Raw genomic sequence first — 18,963 nt, forward strand, 5'->3', positions numbered from 1 at the left:
AGGATGGCAGCAGTTTAAGTTTGTCTAAAAGCAGTCTGAGCTTCCAAGCAGCATCCAAACATTGGGTGGCTTCTGCTTATGCTGTAATGGAAGCTGAGACAGCGGCGAAAAAATGTTGCATCATGTTTGGGTCTATAAGTGTATTAAAGATTTGGCTATCACTTCCACATTGGAAAGAATAAGCTCCAAGCTCTAATTGATGCAGTATCCGTCTATGTGCCTTGACATGGACCCAGGCTTTATGACAAGTTTGTCAATCATGAGGCATTTCACTGTGCACACCTATCAGCCTTCTTCTATAGGCTGCTTCATCGAACTCTTCACCTGAGTGGTCTGCAGTGGAACTTGTGCAGACCTTCCAGTGAGCTGGCATCTCTGTTACCCTTGTCCTTTGGCCAGGCTCCAGTTTAATCATGCCCACATCTTTCTGCTCAGCCATCCTCTAAAATATGTATCTGAGCTTTTGTTGTGAATGCAAGAGCATATGAGGAGGTTTCTTCTTCATCACTGTTGATCTGTTCTTCCTCCTCTTGTTCTTTCACCACTGTCTAACCAGGTTGCAGTTCTTGAGAAAAGCACAAGGATAGAGTAATTGTGAGGGGTAAGGATAAAGCACGAGGTGCACGCTAACACCATCTGCAGCTTGTAAATCAGAAGAGCAGGAAATGGGATGTGAAAAGAAAGATTTGTTTGGAGAATTCCATCATCTTTGCTGGTTCCAGCCCGCCACTGACCATAACCTTGGGTCAAGATTCCTCCAATGATAATGACTACTGTCTCCTCTATCTGATTAAGACATGCAGCTGTGCCCGTCCCTTGCCAGCTAGGTCCTGTTGCCTCTGGATAAGTGTCATCTTGTCTTGTAAGAGAAGAGTGCCAGTTTTGTGAAATATGTTTGGGGGATGCAAGTTTGAATAGCCAGCAGTGTATGCAAGCTGAGAGATGTCAGTCTGCAGCTTTTGTGAGGTAGAGGTGAAGCTACGAATGTTAAGCATGAGTCATGATTGATAGAGATTGTTGTTTGGTGAACGATGGGAGTGTTGTGCTTTGCAGAGTGAGTGAGTCCAGTGGTGCAGATTTGTGGGGAATGACATTTGAAGATATCCGCCACGGGAATCGGAGCGGGCGGGGGTGGACCATGGAAAGATCAGTTGACCTTGGGTGGAATTTTACGGTTTTGGGATGAGCGAGGCCATAAAATCCTGCCCATTAAGTGACCTTGATCACTTGTATGAGGTCTCTGGACTTCTTACAGCACTGCTAGATTCCTGGCATTTCCTGCTGTGGTATCTGGTTCCAATGTCTTCACAAGTTTGTCTGGAATGCTTACCAGCTCATGGTAGATAGATGACATCTCTCCACCTCCCACAACAAGACCTCCAGTGCAGAGTGCAGTCTCAGAAAATCTCAGAGTTGGTTCCCTGCCATGTTCTGCCAATCACTTTTAGAATGATTTCTATCTGGTGCAGCCACAGTGCACTTCCCCTTTAAGTAGTGCAGGCTGCTTTTACTTTGTACTAGTTTCTCATGATTTTGTGTCCTTATACAGGCATGCAGTCACTCAACTGTACACTTAGTTCTGGCAACACACTTAGTGTTAGTTGCACACACTCATTTAAATTAGCAAGCAGTTTGGTGCATTGGAAGCACCAGGTATGAGGTAATCTTGCATCACAATCCCAGCACCCATTTTTGGGTCCTAATGAATTTTATGGCCTAGATCTTTAAATTAGTGATGTTAACAGTACTTTCAAACATTTTCAACACCATGATTTATAAACACAAAGACATTTGCAAAACAACAAAAAAATTACGAATGTTGAGTCTATCAGCTTTAGTATGTTTTAGCATTTTTCTTACCTGTACAGCCAAGCAAAGCGTGTTCAATATGATGAGGACAAACATGATGTATTCAAACCCAGTTGAGTTTACCACATACCAAAACTTATACTGGTAGGGGTTCTTTGGGATGTATCTGCGAAGTGGTCTGGCTTTCAGAGCATACTCTACACATTGACGCTACAGAGACAAAAAGAGGTTTCCTGTGATTGAACAGTATGACACCAGGCATAAGAAACTTTAAACTAAGAATCTTTCCTTAGAAATCCATAATAACTTAATTTTAAAAATCTTAAATAAAATATAATCTGTTGGGCATTCATTTCCATTACTCAATAAAATATTATGGGTAAAAATTTATTTGCCAATGGCACAAGCTGGATAATAGAGAATGACCGATTTTGGGCCAGGTTTAAAACTGCTATCCATTCACGATTACCCGCTTTGCGCTATCACAACTTTACTCCTGTGTCAAAAAACTTGACACATTATTGTTTTCCATCAATTTCTCAATTTCTTTCAATTACAGCAATGCAGTGTCATAATTTATCTCCAGAGTCTGCAAATATTCTATCCCTGAACAATTTTATAACTCCAACATTTAAAAAATATTGAAATTCACACACTTCGGTAAGGAGTTTCCTGTCATCAAACATTTTGTTTCTTTAATAAATATGTATGTTGATATTGCAAATTGTGTGAATGTGTGTGTGTAAATAGGTTTTTAGTCAATTTTTGTTTACCAATTAGGCAGTCTAGAATACAGTGATCTATTTCATATTCAGCATCCCATTACATTATTTGTGAAAATTATGCACCAATTCAGGAAGTTAGTGCCAGACTTGCTCTCTTTAAAAAAACCTTGCATTAATATTACACGTTCAATGTAGACAAATATATGTAGAAATATATCCCAAGGTGTTTCATTGAGAAAAATTCCATCCATCAGAGGCAAGCCATTTAAAATGAGCTCTAAACCCAAAACTCAAATTCCCAGGGTAAGATCTTAACTTTCACCATCAGGTGGAAAACTGGTGATAAACGATTAGCCACCTCTTTTGCATTATATATATTAATGTATGGCTGATTTACTCCTTCCAGTTTATCACCTGGTGTTGAAAGTTAAAATCTTTTCCTTCATTTTATGTTTTGAAATAAAATGTTCCTTCATTTAGAGCAACACTGTTTTAAAATGCATCGTAAGAAGTCTCACAACGCCAGGTTAAAGTCCAACAGGTTTATTTGGTAGCAAAAACTACTAGCTTTCAGAGCGCTGCTCCTTCGTCAGGTAAGTAGGGGTTCTGTTCACAAACAGGGCATATAAAGACACAAGCTCAATTTACAAAATAATGGTTGGAATGCGAATCTTTACAGGTAATCAAGTCTTAAGGGTACAGACAATGTGAGCGGGGAGAGGGTTAAGCACAGGTTAAAGAGATGTGTATTGTCTCCAGCTGGGACAGTTAGTGAGATATTGCAAGCCCAGGCAAGTCATGAGCATCGTGAGGGTTACAGATAATGTGACATGAACCCAAGATCCCGGTTGAGGCCATCTTCATGTGTGTGGAACTTGGCTATCAGTCTCTGCTCAGCGACTCTGCGTTGTCATGCGTCGTGAAGGCCGCCTTGGAGAACGCTTACCCAAAGATCAGAGGCTGAATGCCCATGACTGCTGAAGTGTTCCCCAACAGGAAGAGAACACTTTTGCCTGGTGATTGTTGAGCGGTGTTCATTCATTCGTTGTCGTAGCGTCTGCATGGTCTCTCCAATGTACCATGCCTCGGGACATCCTTTCCTGCAGTGCATCAGGTAGACAACGTTGGCCGAGTTGCAAGAGTATGTACCGTGTACCTGGTGGATGGTGTTCTCACGTGAGATGATGACATCCGTGTCTTCACTGTACCACAAGCCCACGGATAACCTCATGATGCTCCACTTCTCTAGCTTCCACCCAAAACACGTTAAAGAAGCCATCCCTTATGGACAAGCCCTCCGTATACACAGGATCTGCTCAGATGAGGAGGATCGCAACAGACACCTCCAGACGCTGAAAGATGCCCTGATAAGAACAGGATATAGCGCTTGACTCATCGATTGGCAGTTCTGACGCGCCACAGTGAAAAACCACATTGACCTCCTCATAAGACAAACCCGGGACACAGCGGACAGAGTACCCTTCGTTGTCCAGTACTTCCCCGGAGCGGAGAAGCTACGAAATCTTCTCCGGAGCCTTCAACATGTCATTGATGAAGACAAACATCTCGCCAAGGTCATCCCCGCACCCCCACTTCTTGCCTTCAAACAATCGCACAACCTCAAACAGACCATTGTCCGCAGCAAACTACCCAGCCTTCAGGAGAACAGTGACCACGACACCACACAACCCTGCCACAGCAACCTCTGCAAGACGTGCCGGATCATCGACACGGATGCCATCATCTCACATGCAACTCGGCCAACGTTGTCTACCTGATACGCTGCAGGAAAGGATGTCCCGAGGCATGGTACACTGGGGAGACCATGCAGATGCTACGACAACGGATGAATGAACACCGCTCGACAGTCACCAGGCAACAGTGTTCTCTTCCTATTGGGGAACACTTCAGCAGTCACGGGCATTCGGCCTCTGATCTTCGGGTAAGCGTTCTCCAAGGCGACCTTCACGACACACAACAACGCAGAGTCGCTGAGCAGAGACTGATAGCCAAGTTCCGCACACATGAGGACGGCCTCAACCGGGATCTTGGGTTCATGTCACACTATCTGTAACCCTCACGATGCTCACGACTTGCCTGGGCTTGCAAAATCTCACTAACTGTCCCGGCTAGAGACAATATACATCTCTTTAACCTATGCTTAACCCTCTCTCCACTCACATTGTCTGTACCTTTAAGACTTGATTACCTGTAAAGATTTGCATTCCAACCATTATTTTGTAAATTGAGCTTGTGTCTTTATATGCCCTGTTTGTGAACAGAACTCCCACTTACCTGACGAAGGAGCAGCGCTCCGAAAGCTGGTGGCTTTTGCTACCAAATAAACCTGTTGGACTTTAACCTGGTGTTGTGAAACCTCTTACTGTGTTTACCCCAGTCCAACGCCGGCATCTCCACATCATTAAAATGCATCCTCAGCTTTTCAACACACCTGATCAGTATATACCAGTTAACACTATTGATAAACAAGCATGGATTTTTCAAACAAGCCAAACTGGATTTAAAAGTTTAAAGTTTATTTGCTGTTCAATAGTGACACAAGTAGGCTTACATTAACACTGCAATGAAGTTACTGTGAAAATCCCCTCGTCGCCACACTCCGGCTCCTGTTCAGGTACACTGAGAGACAATTTAGCATGGCCAGTGCACCTAACCGGTATGTCTCTCGGACTGTAGGAGGAAACCGGAGCACCCGGAGGGAACCCATGTAGACATGGGGAGAATGTGCAGATTCCGCACAGACAGTGACCCAAGACTGGAATTGAACCCGGGTGCCTGGTGCTGTGAGGCAGCAGTGCTAACCATTGTGCCATCGTGATTTAGATCACATCTTCAGCTGCCATCCAAAATTTCTTACACTTCTAAAGTTTTCAGTTTAACTGGTTGATGAACAGTCTTCAAGTGACAGAGTGCTAAATTGCTGGAAAAGTAACATCAACAGTGTGAACTGCACTTCTGTCAATTGATGGAAACTCATGGAGAAATTTGTCTCATAGCATTCTGTCATCCCAAATTGGAGAAAAGCAGACTTAATGGAGGAAAGGGGAATGCTAAAAAATAAAAATTAAACTAATTGAGCATAAATTCACAACTATTTTCAATTTCCAATCTGAGCTTTTGCCAGAAGATTAGCTATTGCTTGGAAGCAGAAGAGGGCCTGATCTGTACAGTTTGTACCTCCTGCCACCTAGTGGTCAGGCAGTTGAGGTCTTGGCTGAGACTGCAGGCTCTCTTTGCTGGAGCTCTGGGATTAAAAGCTATGTGGATAAATGAACACACAAAAGAATTAAACACATTAAATCTCTTGGCAGGTCAAGATTGGCAAAAAAAGGTGTGAGGGAAATTGTTAGCACACCAAAATACACTGCTTCCTTCATAATTTATAAACATTTTACCAAATAGATTTTCAAATTTTGTAAATGCAATCCTCACAGCTGAATTAATCATAAACACACGCTGGTCACCTCATTGAGGTGAAAAACTCAGACCATGATTAAATATTATAAAAAACCACCATTTAACTCTGCTAATCTCATCAAACAAAAACTACGATAATGAAATTGGTTTTAACTCCAGGTGTGTTTTGGATGGGCAGAGGGCTGGTTTAAATCCTGGAAATTTGAAATTATTTTACCTATTTTAATTCCCAGGCCTTATAAACATCCCAACAGTCCACATCCCACCAGAAAAAATGGTGAGGTAGCCAGAAGCAGCTGCTTCCCTCAAGCCGGCATGAAGATTGGTGTAACAAGGTTAAATATTGGAGAATCCCACAGGAGAGAATGGGGTGAGCCAAGAGCATGGGCCATCTTTCACCAGAGCTGAGAAGGTTAAGCAGTGGGTTGATACATTTTCAAGATCTTAAAGAGCTTTGATGAGATGATTACTGGTAAATTGTTCTACTGATTAGTGAGGGTTACAAGAGGACACAAATTTAAGATAATCATAGGAAAGGAAAATGTTTCTTAATACAGAGGGTGATTGCAATGTGAAACTCTCTAACCCCAACCTATTATTGAAGTACAGTCTACCAATTATTTTAAAAATGAATAATTGCTTAAATAAAGTAACATTAAAGATTCTATCAAAAAACAAGGGAGTGGAATTAAACTTGGTGAGAACAATTTTAACTTTGTCTGAGATGTGTGGGATGTTGGTAATGTCGGTGCATCATTCACTGCATGTTGCTAACAGGCAACACAAGCCATTTACAGGACATGCCTCTTCAATATGATGGGCAACCGTCAATGAGAATCATGCTGGCTATTGGACAGCTCACCTACTGGGCAAGAGGAGCTGGCAGCATCTTTTATACAATGTGCAATGTGGATCTAAGCTGAAAATGATCCTTTCAAATTTGACAGAAAATTATTGCCAGATTGATCAGATCTTGGACAGTATCCAGAAGCTCCAGCAGCGAATTACAAGAAGAATGAACATCCTCATCCCTGTAAATTAGAGAAGGGTACCACATCAAACAGCCACACAGTGATGATCTGAGGTGGGTGAGCAATGAATGCATGAAGCTTATAGTCTGGACCTGGCAATAGTGCCAGAAGAAATTTCAAGACTTGACCTGGGCTGCTAAGGTAAGACTTCCATGTTACTGTCAGTACAGACCCTGTGCAGCTTTACTGTTAAATACAACAGTAATGAAAATAGTACCTCATCCAAACCAGTAGCCCTCTTATTTCCACACCGCACCTACAACTGTTTTCATAATTTATTTCCTTTCTTGCACACAGTTGATACTCCTTCGAAGCAGCATCTAAACTATTCTATGTTCACACACAAATGCTCCTAATCTTTCAACTGGCCACTTACCAGTACACTCCCTTTTCTCTTGTCAGAGCAGCAGAACATGGGGCCACAAATATCCTGAGCACAGTCATAGGAGGTTACGTGCTGTAGGTGCTTGACCCTCTAACCCTCTGCTTCTCTCATCACTGAACTCTGGAATGAGCAGTGACTTATTTACTATGACATACTTTTGCCACTAGTGTGAGTCTGCACGTTCTCCGTGTCTGCGTGGGTTTTCTCCGGGTACTCCAGTTTCCTCCCACAGTCCGAAAGACATGCTGGTTAGGTGCATTGGCCATGCTAAATCCTCCCTCAGTGTATCTGAACAAGTGCTGGAGTGTGGCGACTAGGGGATTTTCACAGTAACTTCATTGCAGTGTTAATATAAGCCTACTTGTGACACTAATAAAAGAATAAATTAAACTTTAAAAAGTCATGAAACATTGTGGGTTGAATTACCAATGGCCCGTGAAGCAGGTCTGGAGGAGACGTGGTCCAGAAAGCAGAAAATTAAACCATCAGGCTGGCTCCATTACATATTTCTGTCTCCACAAGGAGGTTTTCCAGCTGCACACAGATATCTATCATGTCAGGGCACCACCTTGGAAATGGTGGTGGACTCCCAAAGACAGCCAGTAGACAAAGGAGCCGGAGGCTCGATTCAATGTGATCTCTACTATGCCCATTACTGTGGGGCTTTGCTCCTCACGTTTTAATCCTTTTATCTACCACTTCTATGGCTTGGTGACTGAAGATGTCCAAGCACCACCCTATATACTTAAGCAGAGCCCACTCTAATGGTGGGATTGCTGATCTAAACTGCTGGATGATTTCTTATTGGCTCTCCAATCTCAGGAGTCCGCCCAGTGTCTTTAATTGATCCCTCCTACAAAACCACCCTCAGAGTCCCATTGCAGGCAATTGTGGGTTCCAGATTTGCATTGGTAGGATTGGGACCCAGAAATTAAAATCCTGTCCTGTCTTTCTCTTCACTGGTACATCCAAGTCCCAGACCCACTGGAAGCAGAGAAAGGAGAAGACAATCCACCAGAAGATGCATTGTCACTCACCTTCAGAAGGAATATCAGATGATTAGCTACTTAAGAGGGAAATCAGGAGGGCTAAAAGAAGACATGAGGTTGCTTTGGCAGACAGAGTGAAGGAAAATCCAAAGAGCTTCTATAGGTATGTTAGGAGCAAAAGGATAGTGAGGGATAAAATTGGTCCTCTTGAAGACCAGAGTGGTACACTGTGTATGGAACCAAAAGAGATGGGGGAGATACTAAATGGTTTTTTTGCATCCGTATTTACTGAGGAAACGGGCATGGAGTCTACGGAAATAGGGCAAACTGGTAGGGAGGCCATGGAACCTTTACAGATTAAAGGGGAGGAGGTGCTCGCTTTCTTGAGGCAAATCAGAGTGGATAAATCCCCAGGACCGGACAGGGTACTCCCACGGACCTTGAGGGAAGCTAGTGTTGAACTTGCAGGGGCCCTGGCAGACATATTTAAAATGTCAGTATTCACGGGGGAGGTGCCGGATGATTGGAGGGTGGCTCATGTTGTTCCGTTGTTTAAAAAAGGTTCCAAAAGAAATCCGGGAAATTATCGGCCAGTAGGTTTGACGTCGGTGGTGGGCAAGTTATTGGAAGGTGTGATAAGGGATAGGATCTACAAATATTTGGATAGACAGGGACTTATTAGGGAGAGTCAACATGGCTTTGTGCGTGGTAGGTCATGTTTGACCAATCTATTGGAGTTTTTCAAGGAGGTTACCAGGAAAGTGGATGAAGGGAAGGCGGTGGATGTTGTCTACCTGGATTTCAGCAAGGCCTTTGACAAGGTCCCTCATGGGAGGTTAGTTAGGAAGGTTCAGTCGCTAGGTATACATGGGGAGGTAGTAAATTGGATAAGACACTGGCTCAATGGAAGAAGCCAGAGAGTGGTTGTGGAGGATTGCTTCTCTGAGTGGAGGCCTGTGACTAGCAGTGTGCCGCAGGGATCGGTGTTGGGTCCATTGTTGTTTGTCATCTATATCAATGATCTGGATGATAATGTGGTAAATTGGATCAGCAAGTTTGCTGATGATACAAAGATTGGAGGTGTAGTGGACAGTGAGGAAGGTTTTCAAAGCTTGCAGAGGGATTTGGCCAACTAGAAAAATGGGCTGAAAAATGGCAAATGGAATTTAACGCAGACAAGTGTGAGATATTGCACTTTGGAAGGACAAACCAAAGAAGAACGTACAGGGTAAATGATAGGACTCTGAAGAGTGCAGTTGAACAGAGGGATCTGGGAATACAGGTACAGAATTCCCTAAAAGTGACATCACAGGTGGATAGGGTCGTAAAGAGTGCCTTTGGTACATTGGCCTTTATAAATCGGAGTATCGAGTATAAAAGTTGGAGTGTTATGGTAAGGTTATATAATGATGTGGAGATGCCGGCGTAGGACTGGGGTAAACACAGTAAGAAGTTTAACAACACCAGGTTAAAGTCCAACAGGTTTATTTGGTAGCAAAAGCCACACAAGCTTTCGGAGCTCTAAGCCCCTTCTTCAGGTGAGTGGGAATTCTGTTCACAAACAGAGCTTATAAAGACACAGACTCAATTTACATGAATAATGGTTGGAATGCGAATACTTACAACTAATCAAGTCTTTAAGAAACGAAACAATGTGAGTGGAGAGAGCATCAAGACAGGCTAAAAAGATGTGTATTGTCTCCAGACAAGACAGCCAGTGAAACTCTGCAGGTCCACGCAACTGTGGGAGTTACAAACAGTGTGACATGTACCCAATATCCCGGTTGAGGCTGTCCTCGTGTGTGCGGAACTTGGCTATCATTGGGTTATTGATATTGATATCATTGATATTGGGTTCATGTCACACTATTTGTAACTCCCACAGTTGCGTGGACCTGCAGAGTTTCACTGGCTGTCTTGTCTGGAGACAATACACATCTTTTTAGCCTGTCTTGATGCTCTCTCCACTCACATTGTTTCGTTTCTTAAAGACTTGATTAGTTGTAAGTATTCGCATTCCAACCATTATTCATGTAAATTGAGTCTGTGTCTTTATAAGCTCTGTTTGTGAACAGAATTCCCACTCACCTGAAGAAGGGGCTTAGAGCTCCGAAAGCTTGTGTGGCTTTTGCTACCAAATAAACCTGTTGGACTTTAACCTGGTGTTGTTAAACTTCTTACAAGGTTATATAAGGCATTGGTGAGGCCGAATTTGGAGTATTGTGTACAGTTTTGGTCACCTAGTTACAGGAAGGATGTAAATAAGATTGAAAGAGTGCAGAGAAGGTTCACAAGGATGTTGCCGGGACTTGAGAAGCTGAGTTACAGAGAGAGATTGAATAGGTTGGGACTTTATTCCCTGGAGCATAGAAGATTGAAGGGAGATTTGATAGAGGTGTATAAGATTTTGATGGGTATAGATAGAGTGAATGCAAGCAGGCTTTTTCCGCTGAGGCTAGGGGAGAAAAAAACCAGAGGGCATGGGTTAAGGGTGAAAGGAGAAAAGTTTAAAGGGAATATTAGGGGGGGCTTCTTCACGCAGAGAGTGGTGGGAGTGTGGAATGAGCTGCCGGATAAAGTGGTAAATGCGGGGCCACTTTTAACATTTAAGAAAAACTTGGACGGGTTCATGAATGAGAGGGGTGTGGAGGGATATGGTCCAAGTGCAGGTCAGTGGGACTAGGCATAAAATGGTTCGGCACAGACAAGAAGGGCCAAAAGGCCTGTTTCTGAGCTGTAATTTTCTATGGTTCTATGGTTCTATGATATTTGACCAATGATAGAAGAGAGGGTGGAAATTCCCATGCTGGTATTTGGAACTGATTTTACAAGGAATTTTAGCAGCTGGCTAGATATCTAGCCATTTTCGAACCTTGCCCTTTTTGTTTTCCTGTTTGATCCAGCATCGCCTCTAACTGTTCCCTTTTGCAGGACAAAATGGTGCAGCACATAGCATGTCACAAAGATTCTCAACATCCTCACTGGACTGGACTGAACTGCATTTCTGGAATGGCCCAGGCAGCAGACACTCTGCTCGAGTAATCCAATTGTTTTTGCATTGTTTTGGTTGAAGCGTTGTGCAGCACCTGTGTGGTCCTTGACAAGTGCCATGGCACAGGTGCGTGGCCAATCTCTGACCTGAGGTTGTGAATAAAATAGGTTGGAAAAATGGCAGAGGATGAAGACTCATAACAGTTGCCAGCATTCCATGTTTAGCGTTGTAGATCTGTACTCTATTGGACCCCAGCTCCGCAGACACCAAATGTAAACCTTTGTAATTCCTATAGAAGCCCGGTTTGCAAAGTAGATCCGACAAGTTACAATCAATTATGACTTTTACCTGTGGAATGTATGCAATATGGGGATAGAATATAAAAGCAGGATGTCTTGATGCACCTGTACAGGGCATTGGTGAGGCCGCAGCTGGAATACTGTGTGCAGTATTGGTCCCCTTATATGAGGAAGGATATATTGGCATTGGAGGGAGTGCAGAGAAGGTTCACCAGGTTGATACCGGAGATGAGGGGTTTGGATTATGAGGAGAGGCTGAGGAGATTGGGTTTCTACTCGTTGGAGTTTAGAAGGATGAGGGGGGATCTTATGGAGACTTATAAGATAATGCGGGGGCTGGATAGGGTGGAGGCGGAGAGATTCTTTCCACTTAGTAAGGAAGTTGAAACTAGAGGACACAGCCTCAAAATAAAGGGGGATCGGTTTAAGACAGAGTTGAGGAGGAACTTCTTCTCCCAGAGGGTGGTGAATCTCTGGAATTCTCTGCCCACTGAGGTGGTGGAGGCTACCTCGTTGAATATGTTTAAGTCACGGATAGATGGATTTCTGATCGGTAGGGGAACTAGGGGTTATAGGGATCAGGCGGGTAAGTGGACCTGATCCACGTCAGATCAGCCATGATCTTATTGAATGGCGGGGCAGGCTCGAGGGGCTAGATGGCCTACTCCTGCTCCTATTTCTTATGTTCTTATGTTCTTATGACACATAATTACTCTGTCCTTTAACTTATTAGGCTCTACTGAGAAAGGAAGTAGTTGTTGGCACAGTAGTAGAGGATAATCATGACCTTTTTCAGGCACACATGCAGATTAATTGATAACATTTTTAACAAATGATTTTGGCAGCGAGGAATATTTTGATATTAACATAACTTTCTCTTTACACCGATCTGCTGATAGATAAATATAGATTGCAATAAAATTTTGGCATATCTGAATGAATTGTTATATTTCCCCTCGCTGTTATCCTTGCTCTCAGCAAGACTCTGTAATGATGATGTTGCAGCTGTATAGAACGATGGTTAGGCCACATTTGGAATACTGCGTCCAGTTCTGGTCGCCACACTACCAGAAGGACATGGAGGCTTTGGAGAGAGTACAGAGAAGGTTTACCAGGATGTTGCCTGGTATGGAGGATCTTAGCTATGAGGAGAGATTGGGTAAACTGGGGTTGTTCTCCCTGGAAAGACGGAGGATGAGGGGCGACCTAATAGAGGTGTATAAAATTATGAAGGGCATAGATAGGGTGAACAGTGGGAAGCTTTTTCCCAGGTCAGAGGTGACGAACACAAGGGGTCACGGGTTCAAGGTGAGGGGGGCAAGGTTCAACACAGATGTCAGGGGGACGTATTTTACACAGAGGGTGATGGGGGCCTGGAATGCACTGCCAAGCAAGGTGATTGAGGCGGACACGCTGGGATCGTTTAAGACTTATCTAGATAGCCACATGAACAGACTGGGAATAGAGGGATACAAAAGAATGGTCTAGTGGGCACATGAGCAGCGCAGCCTTGGAGGGCCGAAGGGCCTGTTCCTGTGCTGTATTGTTCTTTGTTCTTTGTACTACTTGCTATATTGAAGCACCAGACACCAAAACACTAAAGTCGTAAGAGGAGAGATAATAAGCCACAAACAATGATCAATTCACTGTTCAACTGTACATTTCAAACAAAAGCAAAGCTTCAGATAATTTCATTTGAATTCTCAGCCCAGGATAATAGTTTAATTTCCCCCAATGCTTAGCATTTCTCCTCAGCGTGAAAACTGGGCAATGTTCAGTTCCCAGAACTTTGTGCCTTTTTAGAGTTGCTCGCTGATGTGAAATGCCTCCCCTCACCAACCCCTTTCTGATTAATTACTTGGCTTACTCTTTCTAACAAATCATAACAGCATGCATAAACCTTAAACCTGCCATGTGGGATCATTGCTGGGAACAACCATAATAGCACTCTATGTTTCACCATCAAAAGTAAGGCTGACCAGATAAACAGATGATGAACTATCAAGTAATTATTGTAATTTTTCAAAGGTGTAAGTATTAATGGTGATGAATGTGTTTACATTCCTTATTGGATACAATCAATACTAACTTGAGTAAGAAACACCAGACTCACAAGAGGCACCTGAATGGATCGTGGTTACATGAAGAAAAAACAATGACAGAGCTCCAAGATTTAACACTTAAATTTATTTTTTTCCATGGGCACACCCAATTTGCAGACTGGAGTGTATGCACCAGCCACAAAGTAAAGATAACAGCCATGATATTGAATATCTAGTGCAGGAATTACTTGACTGTGGTTATTTTTGGTCTGTGAACTGTTTTATTACCAACAACTAGCTCAGAGATTTTGCTTACAACACCAGTATCCCTGCACATGACCTACAATAAAACAGAATAATCCTGAAACTGATTTCTGAGATAACCTGCTTATACTTTCTATTTCCGGTTTTAAAAATCAAATAGATATCGAGCATCATTTTTAAATTTGACTTATTCTCTTAGTCATTGATCATCAATATGGAAACTTGTCAAAAAGCTTAGAACTAAATGCATTTCCAATGTCAACTGTGGGAGTAATATTTTGAAAAAACATTGTCAATTGAGTTAAATTTGATCTTCTTGTGCAGAAACTGTTGGTGCTATCGCTAACATGATGCACTAGGTTTATGGGGGACGTGTACCAGACACTTGGAAGTCTGAACCATTGCCTTTGAATAGGAATGATGTTCTTAGAACAAACAAAGCTACTAGCTAGTAGTAGTGGGAGTTTCCAGGAATCTTCCAGGCACTGTTGCTCATAACCCGAGAGAAAAGTAGAGTTTTGCTTCAGTAGTTTGTACTGAAGAATTTTCCTTGCCTGAAAATGCATGACCTCCCAGTTCTCAGAATAAGTAAAGCACCTGGAAAGGTACTCAATTACAGGAACCCAACCTTGAAAGGCAAACTGTAGACTGGTGTCACATGATCAGATGTTAATTATCAAATGCCACAGGATTGATTATAATGTGAATGAATGTAGTACGATCAAAACTCCAGGAATACGTCCACCCAAAGCTAATAGCTCTAGATTGTGCTGATTATGAATTTACACTCTAAGTTTAGCATTGCTGCAAAATGCAAATCACTTCACATCAGCAATAAACTTGTAGTTGAAATGCACCCTCATTGAAGACAGAAAGGTACAATGAATTGAAGTTTTAATGTACTAATTTGTGTACTTCCCAATAGGAGGCAAATGTTAAAACTGTTATTTTTTGTGATTTCTAACCTGATTTTTGTCCAACTCGCAGTTTTTATACTCCAGTTCTCCCTGCTCCTGGAACGTGACGATCACAAAACCAACAAAGATATTCATCATGAAGAAAGCAATAATAATGATGTAGATGATAAAGAATATGGAAATCTCCACACGATTGTTGTAGATGGGGCCAATATTTTCTCCATTTGAGTCTATGGCTTTGTATAGCAGGCTGAAAAAGAGACAAAGTTGATGTGGCAGAATATTACAAGGATGACAAATATAAATGTCCAAGGGGGACAACTTCAGCAGCCGTGATGCATGGTGATGTAAATAAAATTTTCCCATGTCTTTACAATGTCACTACACATAGCAATCAAAGCAGTTCTTTTCTAAATAGTTTAAAATTTATGTCCACATTGTTTATCTTTCTGATCTGTTAAACACATGTTATTTGATGTGATTAAAGATACATTTACACAGCAAGCTTAGGATTAGTTCAAAGTGGCTTCAGTTTCCAATCACTGCTAAACTTGTTTGATTTGATTTATCATTGTCACATGTATTGGTATACAGTGAAAGGTATTGTTTTTTGCACACTATTCAGACAAAAATACCGTTCACAGAGTACACAGGGGAGGACAGGTGCAGAATGTAGGCCAGAATTATCCAGCCGTTCATGCCGGTGGGATTCTCTGGTCCTGCTGTCAGCGCACCCATGCCCATGGGTTTCCCACCAAACTAATTGTGGGCCAATCGAAATTTCGATTGACAGCGGCAGGACCAGAGAATCCGGTCACTCGTAAACAATGCGCCACCTCCCGCTGGCTGGCAACGCGCAGCTGGGAGGCTGGAGAACCCCGGCCATAGTGTTACAGTCATAGCTAGGGTGTGGAGAAAGGTCAGCTTAATATAAGATAGGTCCATTCAAAAGTCTGATAGCAGAAGGGAAGAAGCTATTCTCGAGTCGGTTGGTACGTGATCTCAGACTTTTATATCTTTTTCCCAACAGAAAAATTGTACATTGTAAAATGTATATCAAGTGTTCAGAACCAAAGACTCCGAACTAAAGTGAAGTAAGATTCCCTCCTCTGCTTTACATCAACACTATAAAATATGCAATACACATAAACCATAAAAAAGGCTTTACACTGTCATGAATATGCCAGCAGGTCCATATTTCAAGAGGTATTTTACAAGATGTAAATCCCAATAAAGAGATTAGTAGTTGTAGACAGCACAAAGCAAATACATCATCCTGCTAATCAGAAATACTTTGGGGTAGTCAATGGTACCATTCAGGAAAGGCATACATAAGTAATCTTAGAACAACAGAAGCCAAAGGGACAGGCAGCTAAATATATAGTTAGTGGAATTTTATGAAGAAAGTTCACAGCGTTGAAGAAGCATGAAAACAGGAGAAAATTGCATTAATCTTTTGGGTGAGCTCCTAGTCACAATCATAGAATCATCGAATCCCTACAATGTAGAAAGAGGCTATTTGGCCCATTGAGTCTACACCGACAACAATCCCACCCAGGCCCTATACCCGTAACCCCACAGATTTTACCCTGCTAATCTCCCTGACACTGAGGGGAAATTTAGCATGGCCAATCTACCTAACCAGCACATCTTTGGATTGTGGGAGGAAACCGGAGCACCCGGCAGAAACCCACACAGACACAGGGAGAGCATGCAAACTCCACACAGACAGTGACCCAAGCCAGGAATCGAACCCGGGTCCTTGGCACTGTGAGGCAGCAGTGCTAACTACTGTGCCAACGTGCCACCCATCGTACAGCACTTAATTTAAAAAAGAGTCCAGATGTGATTCTTGCCAGTAGGGGAAGGGGCAGAGCCTAATCTCAGCTCTTTGGGAACCATTGCGAAGGTGTCCCAATCTTCCAGAATACTGAGAGATCCCCCCTTTCCCTGCAGACATCTGGACCCACCACCAATCGTTCCCTGTGCTTGATCCTCCCCTAGTGCCCCTGATCGCTGCCCTGGACATCACCCCCCAATCGGCCCTGTACAATTGGCCCTCACGCCCCCTGATCGCCACCCCGGACATCGGCTCCCAGCCCTCCGATCGCCACCCCGGACATCGGCCCACAGTCCCCTGATCACCGTGCTGGACATTGGCTCCCAATCCCTGATCACCGCCCTGGACATCGCCTCCCCCACCCCCTAATCGATGCCCCTTCAGAGTTCCAAATAGCACCTCCACCCACCCTCAGTCCCTGCACCAGACAATGTCTCCCATCCCCCCGATCACTGTTCCGACTGATCAACCCAGCCCCACTGCAAAGTTTTCCCCTTTCTCTCCCCCCCATGGAGATCCCCCTGCCCTTCCCCATCATGGCTCCATTCCATCTCAAGCCCTAGCTGTCCCCAGTCCCTCAGGCCCTACCCCCTTGTCACTGCCAATGTGCCTGGTGGGCACAGCCAGGGTGTCAGGTGGGCAAGCCCGGCGTGCCAGGCAGGCACTGCCCAGCTCTGCCCCCAACCACCTGGGGGGCTTCAACTGCCTCTGCTCCCACCAACAAGACCATCCCATCTGGTCCTCGTTAGTGGGAACCATAAGTTATCCTCGCCAGTGAGGACCTCGTCCAGTGAGGGACAAGTACAAGTGAGCCCAGACAATAGCATTCGGGACTCCCTAATGACATAATAATGTCATGAATATTGAAATAAGTTTCGCGCCTAGATAATTTCACCAGCAAATCAGTCTAGGTAAGATCGCAAGAGACGAAAAACCGGACACGATCCTGCCTTTTTGCCTCTTGCCCTATCTTACCGGTTTGCCTCGCCAATCAGCCAGCAGAATGAGCTGGTAAATCACAGCCAGAGAGTATCTTCAAAGGAAAAAAGGATATAATTGGCAACCTATTTGTGGAAGCAGTTGGCAATATCCATCTAGCAGTCTGAGGTGCAGGGTCCAGCTGGCAGCCTGTAAGCCGGTGCTGGTTAGCAGACCAAAAGCAAGAGTGCTGAATAACTTTGTGGAGGCAGTTAAAACCAGTATCTTCACTGAACCAAGAGGAGACACTCCCCACAATAACTACTTAGTCGTATACTGTGTGGTAACTATAAACCCGTGAGGTAACTATAAGCTGGCCTTTACTTATAGATCTATTGGATTGGATGTTGTTTGGGAAGAGAGAAGTCCTCAAAGAGTTCAGATCTTGCTAACGTTCTTTGGATCAGAAAGGTAATTCCTATTTAAACTGTGTGGTTGTGTTCAGCAGTCTTGTACATAACTGTCTTTGATCACCATAGTCTTGTTCGTGTATATGTGTCTTACCTTTATTGCAATAAATAGTCTTTCATAAGTGTACGACTGGGCTGGTTACTGTTCTCGCTGGGTGTCACATGTGGCCTTTATACTATTCCTGTAGACAAAACTATACACCACCATGTTTCTAAGTTGGGACACCTTGCAGTTAACATCAGCCGGGTTTGTGTCAATCGTAATGTATCTATTTTGTGAAATGTAACAATCATTGCTTATCTAAATAAAATTGCATGGGTCAAACATAAGATAATTCTAAAATGATCAGTTGTCAATATTACCTCTCAGCATTGGCTGGAAAAATGAGACATGTACTTACGCTGGCCAGCCTTCAAAGGTTGACACTGTAAACAATGCCATCATAGCTGCAAGGACATTGTCAAAGTTGTAATCGCTGTTGTGCCAAACCCGATCACGAATTACGGGATGATCTACTTCACCATCTTTATAAAGAATAAAAGTTCCCCTTTATAAAAGTTAAAAGAATCAATTAAAACGTGAACTTAAGTTTTTGTAATTAATTCACTACATATGATCATTGTAACCAAAAATGTATCTACATAGCTTTGATGTATCAGAATTCAATGCCTGAATCTTGTACTCGCGAGCGTGTGATTGGCGGGCCTGAAATGGACACGATATGCGCTTGCAACCACAATCAACCCCCGACTGCCACTTCACGCTGGCTGGCCAATTAGTGCTTTGAGAAAGGCTGAGTTTTGCTGGGGGGAGGCAATGGTGAGGTTGGCAGGTGTAGTGAGA

The 18,963-nt window shown here is 43.3% G+C and overlaps 1 protein-coding gene across 1 annotated transcript in view; it reads right to left on the reverse strand.

The window, feature by feature from the left end:
• Positions 1 to 18,963, reverse strand: part of cacna1db (calcium channel, voltage-dependent, L type, alpha 1D subunit, b) — a 335,919-nt gene that overhangs the window by 173,824 nt on the left and 143,132 nt on the right. Inside the window, exons 21-23 of the mRNA XM_078209623.1 lie at positions 18,521 to 18,667; positions 14,940 to 15,141; positions 1,861 to 2,019 (exon numbers count right to left, since the gene is read on the reverse strand). Coding sequence (XP_078065749.1) covers positions 1,861 to 2,019; positions 14,940 to 15,141; positions 18,521 to 18,667 — 508 coding nt within the window. The remainder of the gene's footprint in view (positions 1 to 1,860; positions 2,020 to 14,939; positions 15,142 to 18,520; positions 18,668 to 18,963) is intronic.

Source organism: Mustelus asterias, chromosome 3, assembly GCF_964213995.1.
Source record: "Mustelus asterias chromosome 3, sMusAst1.hap1.1, whole genome shotgun sequence".
NCBI lineage: Eukaryota > Metazoa > Chordata > Chondrichthyes > Carcharhiniformes > Triakidae > Mustelus > Mustelus asterias.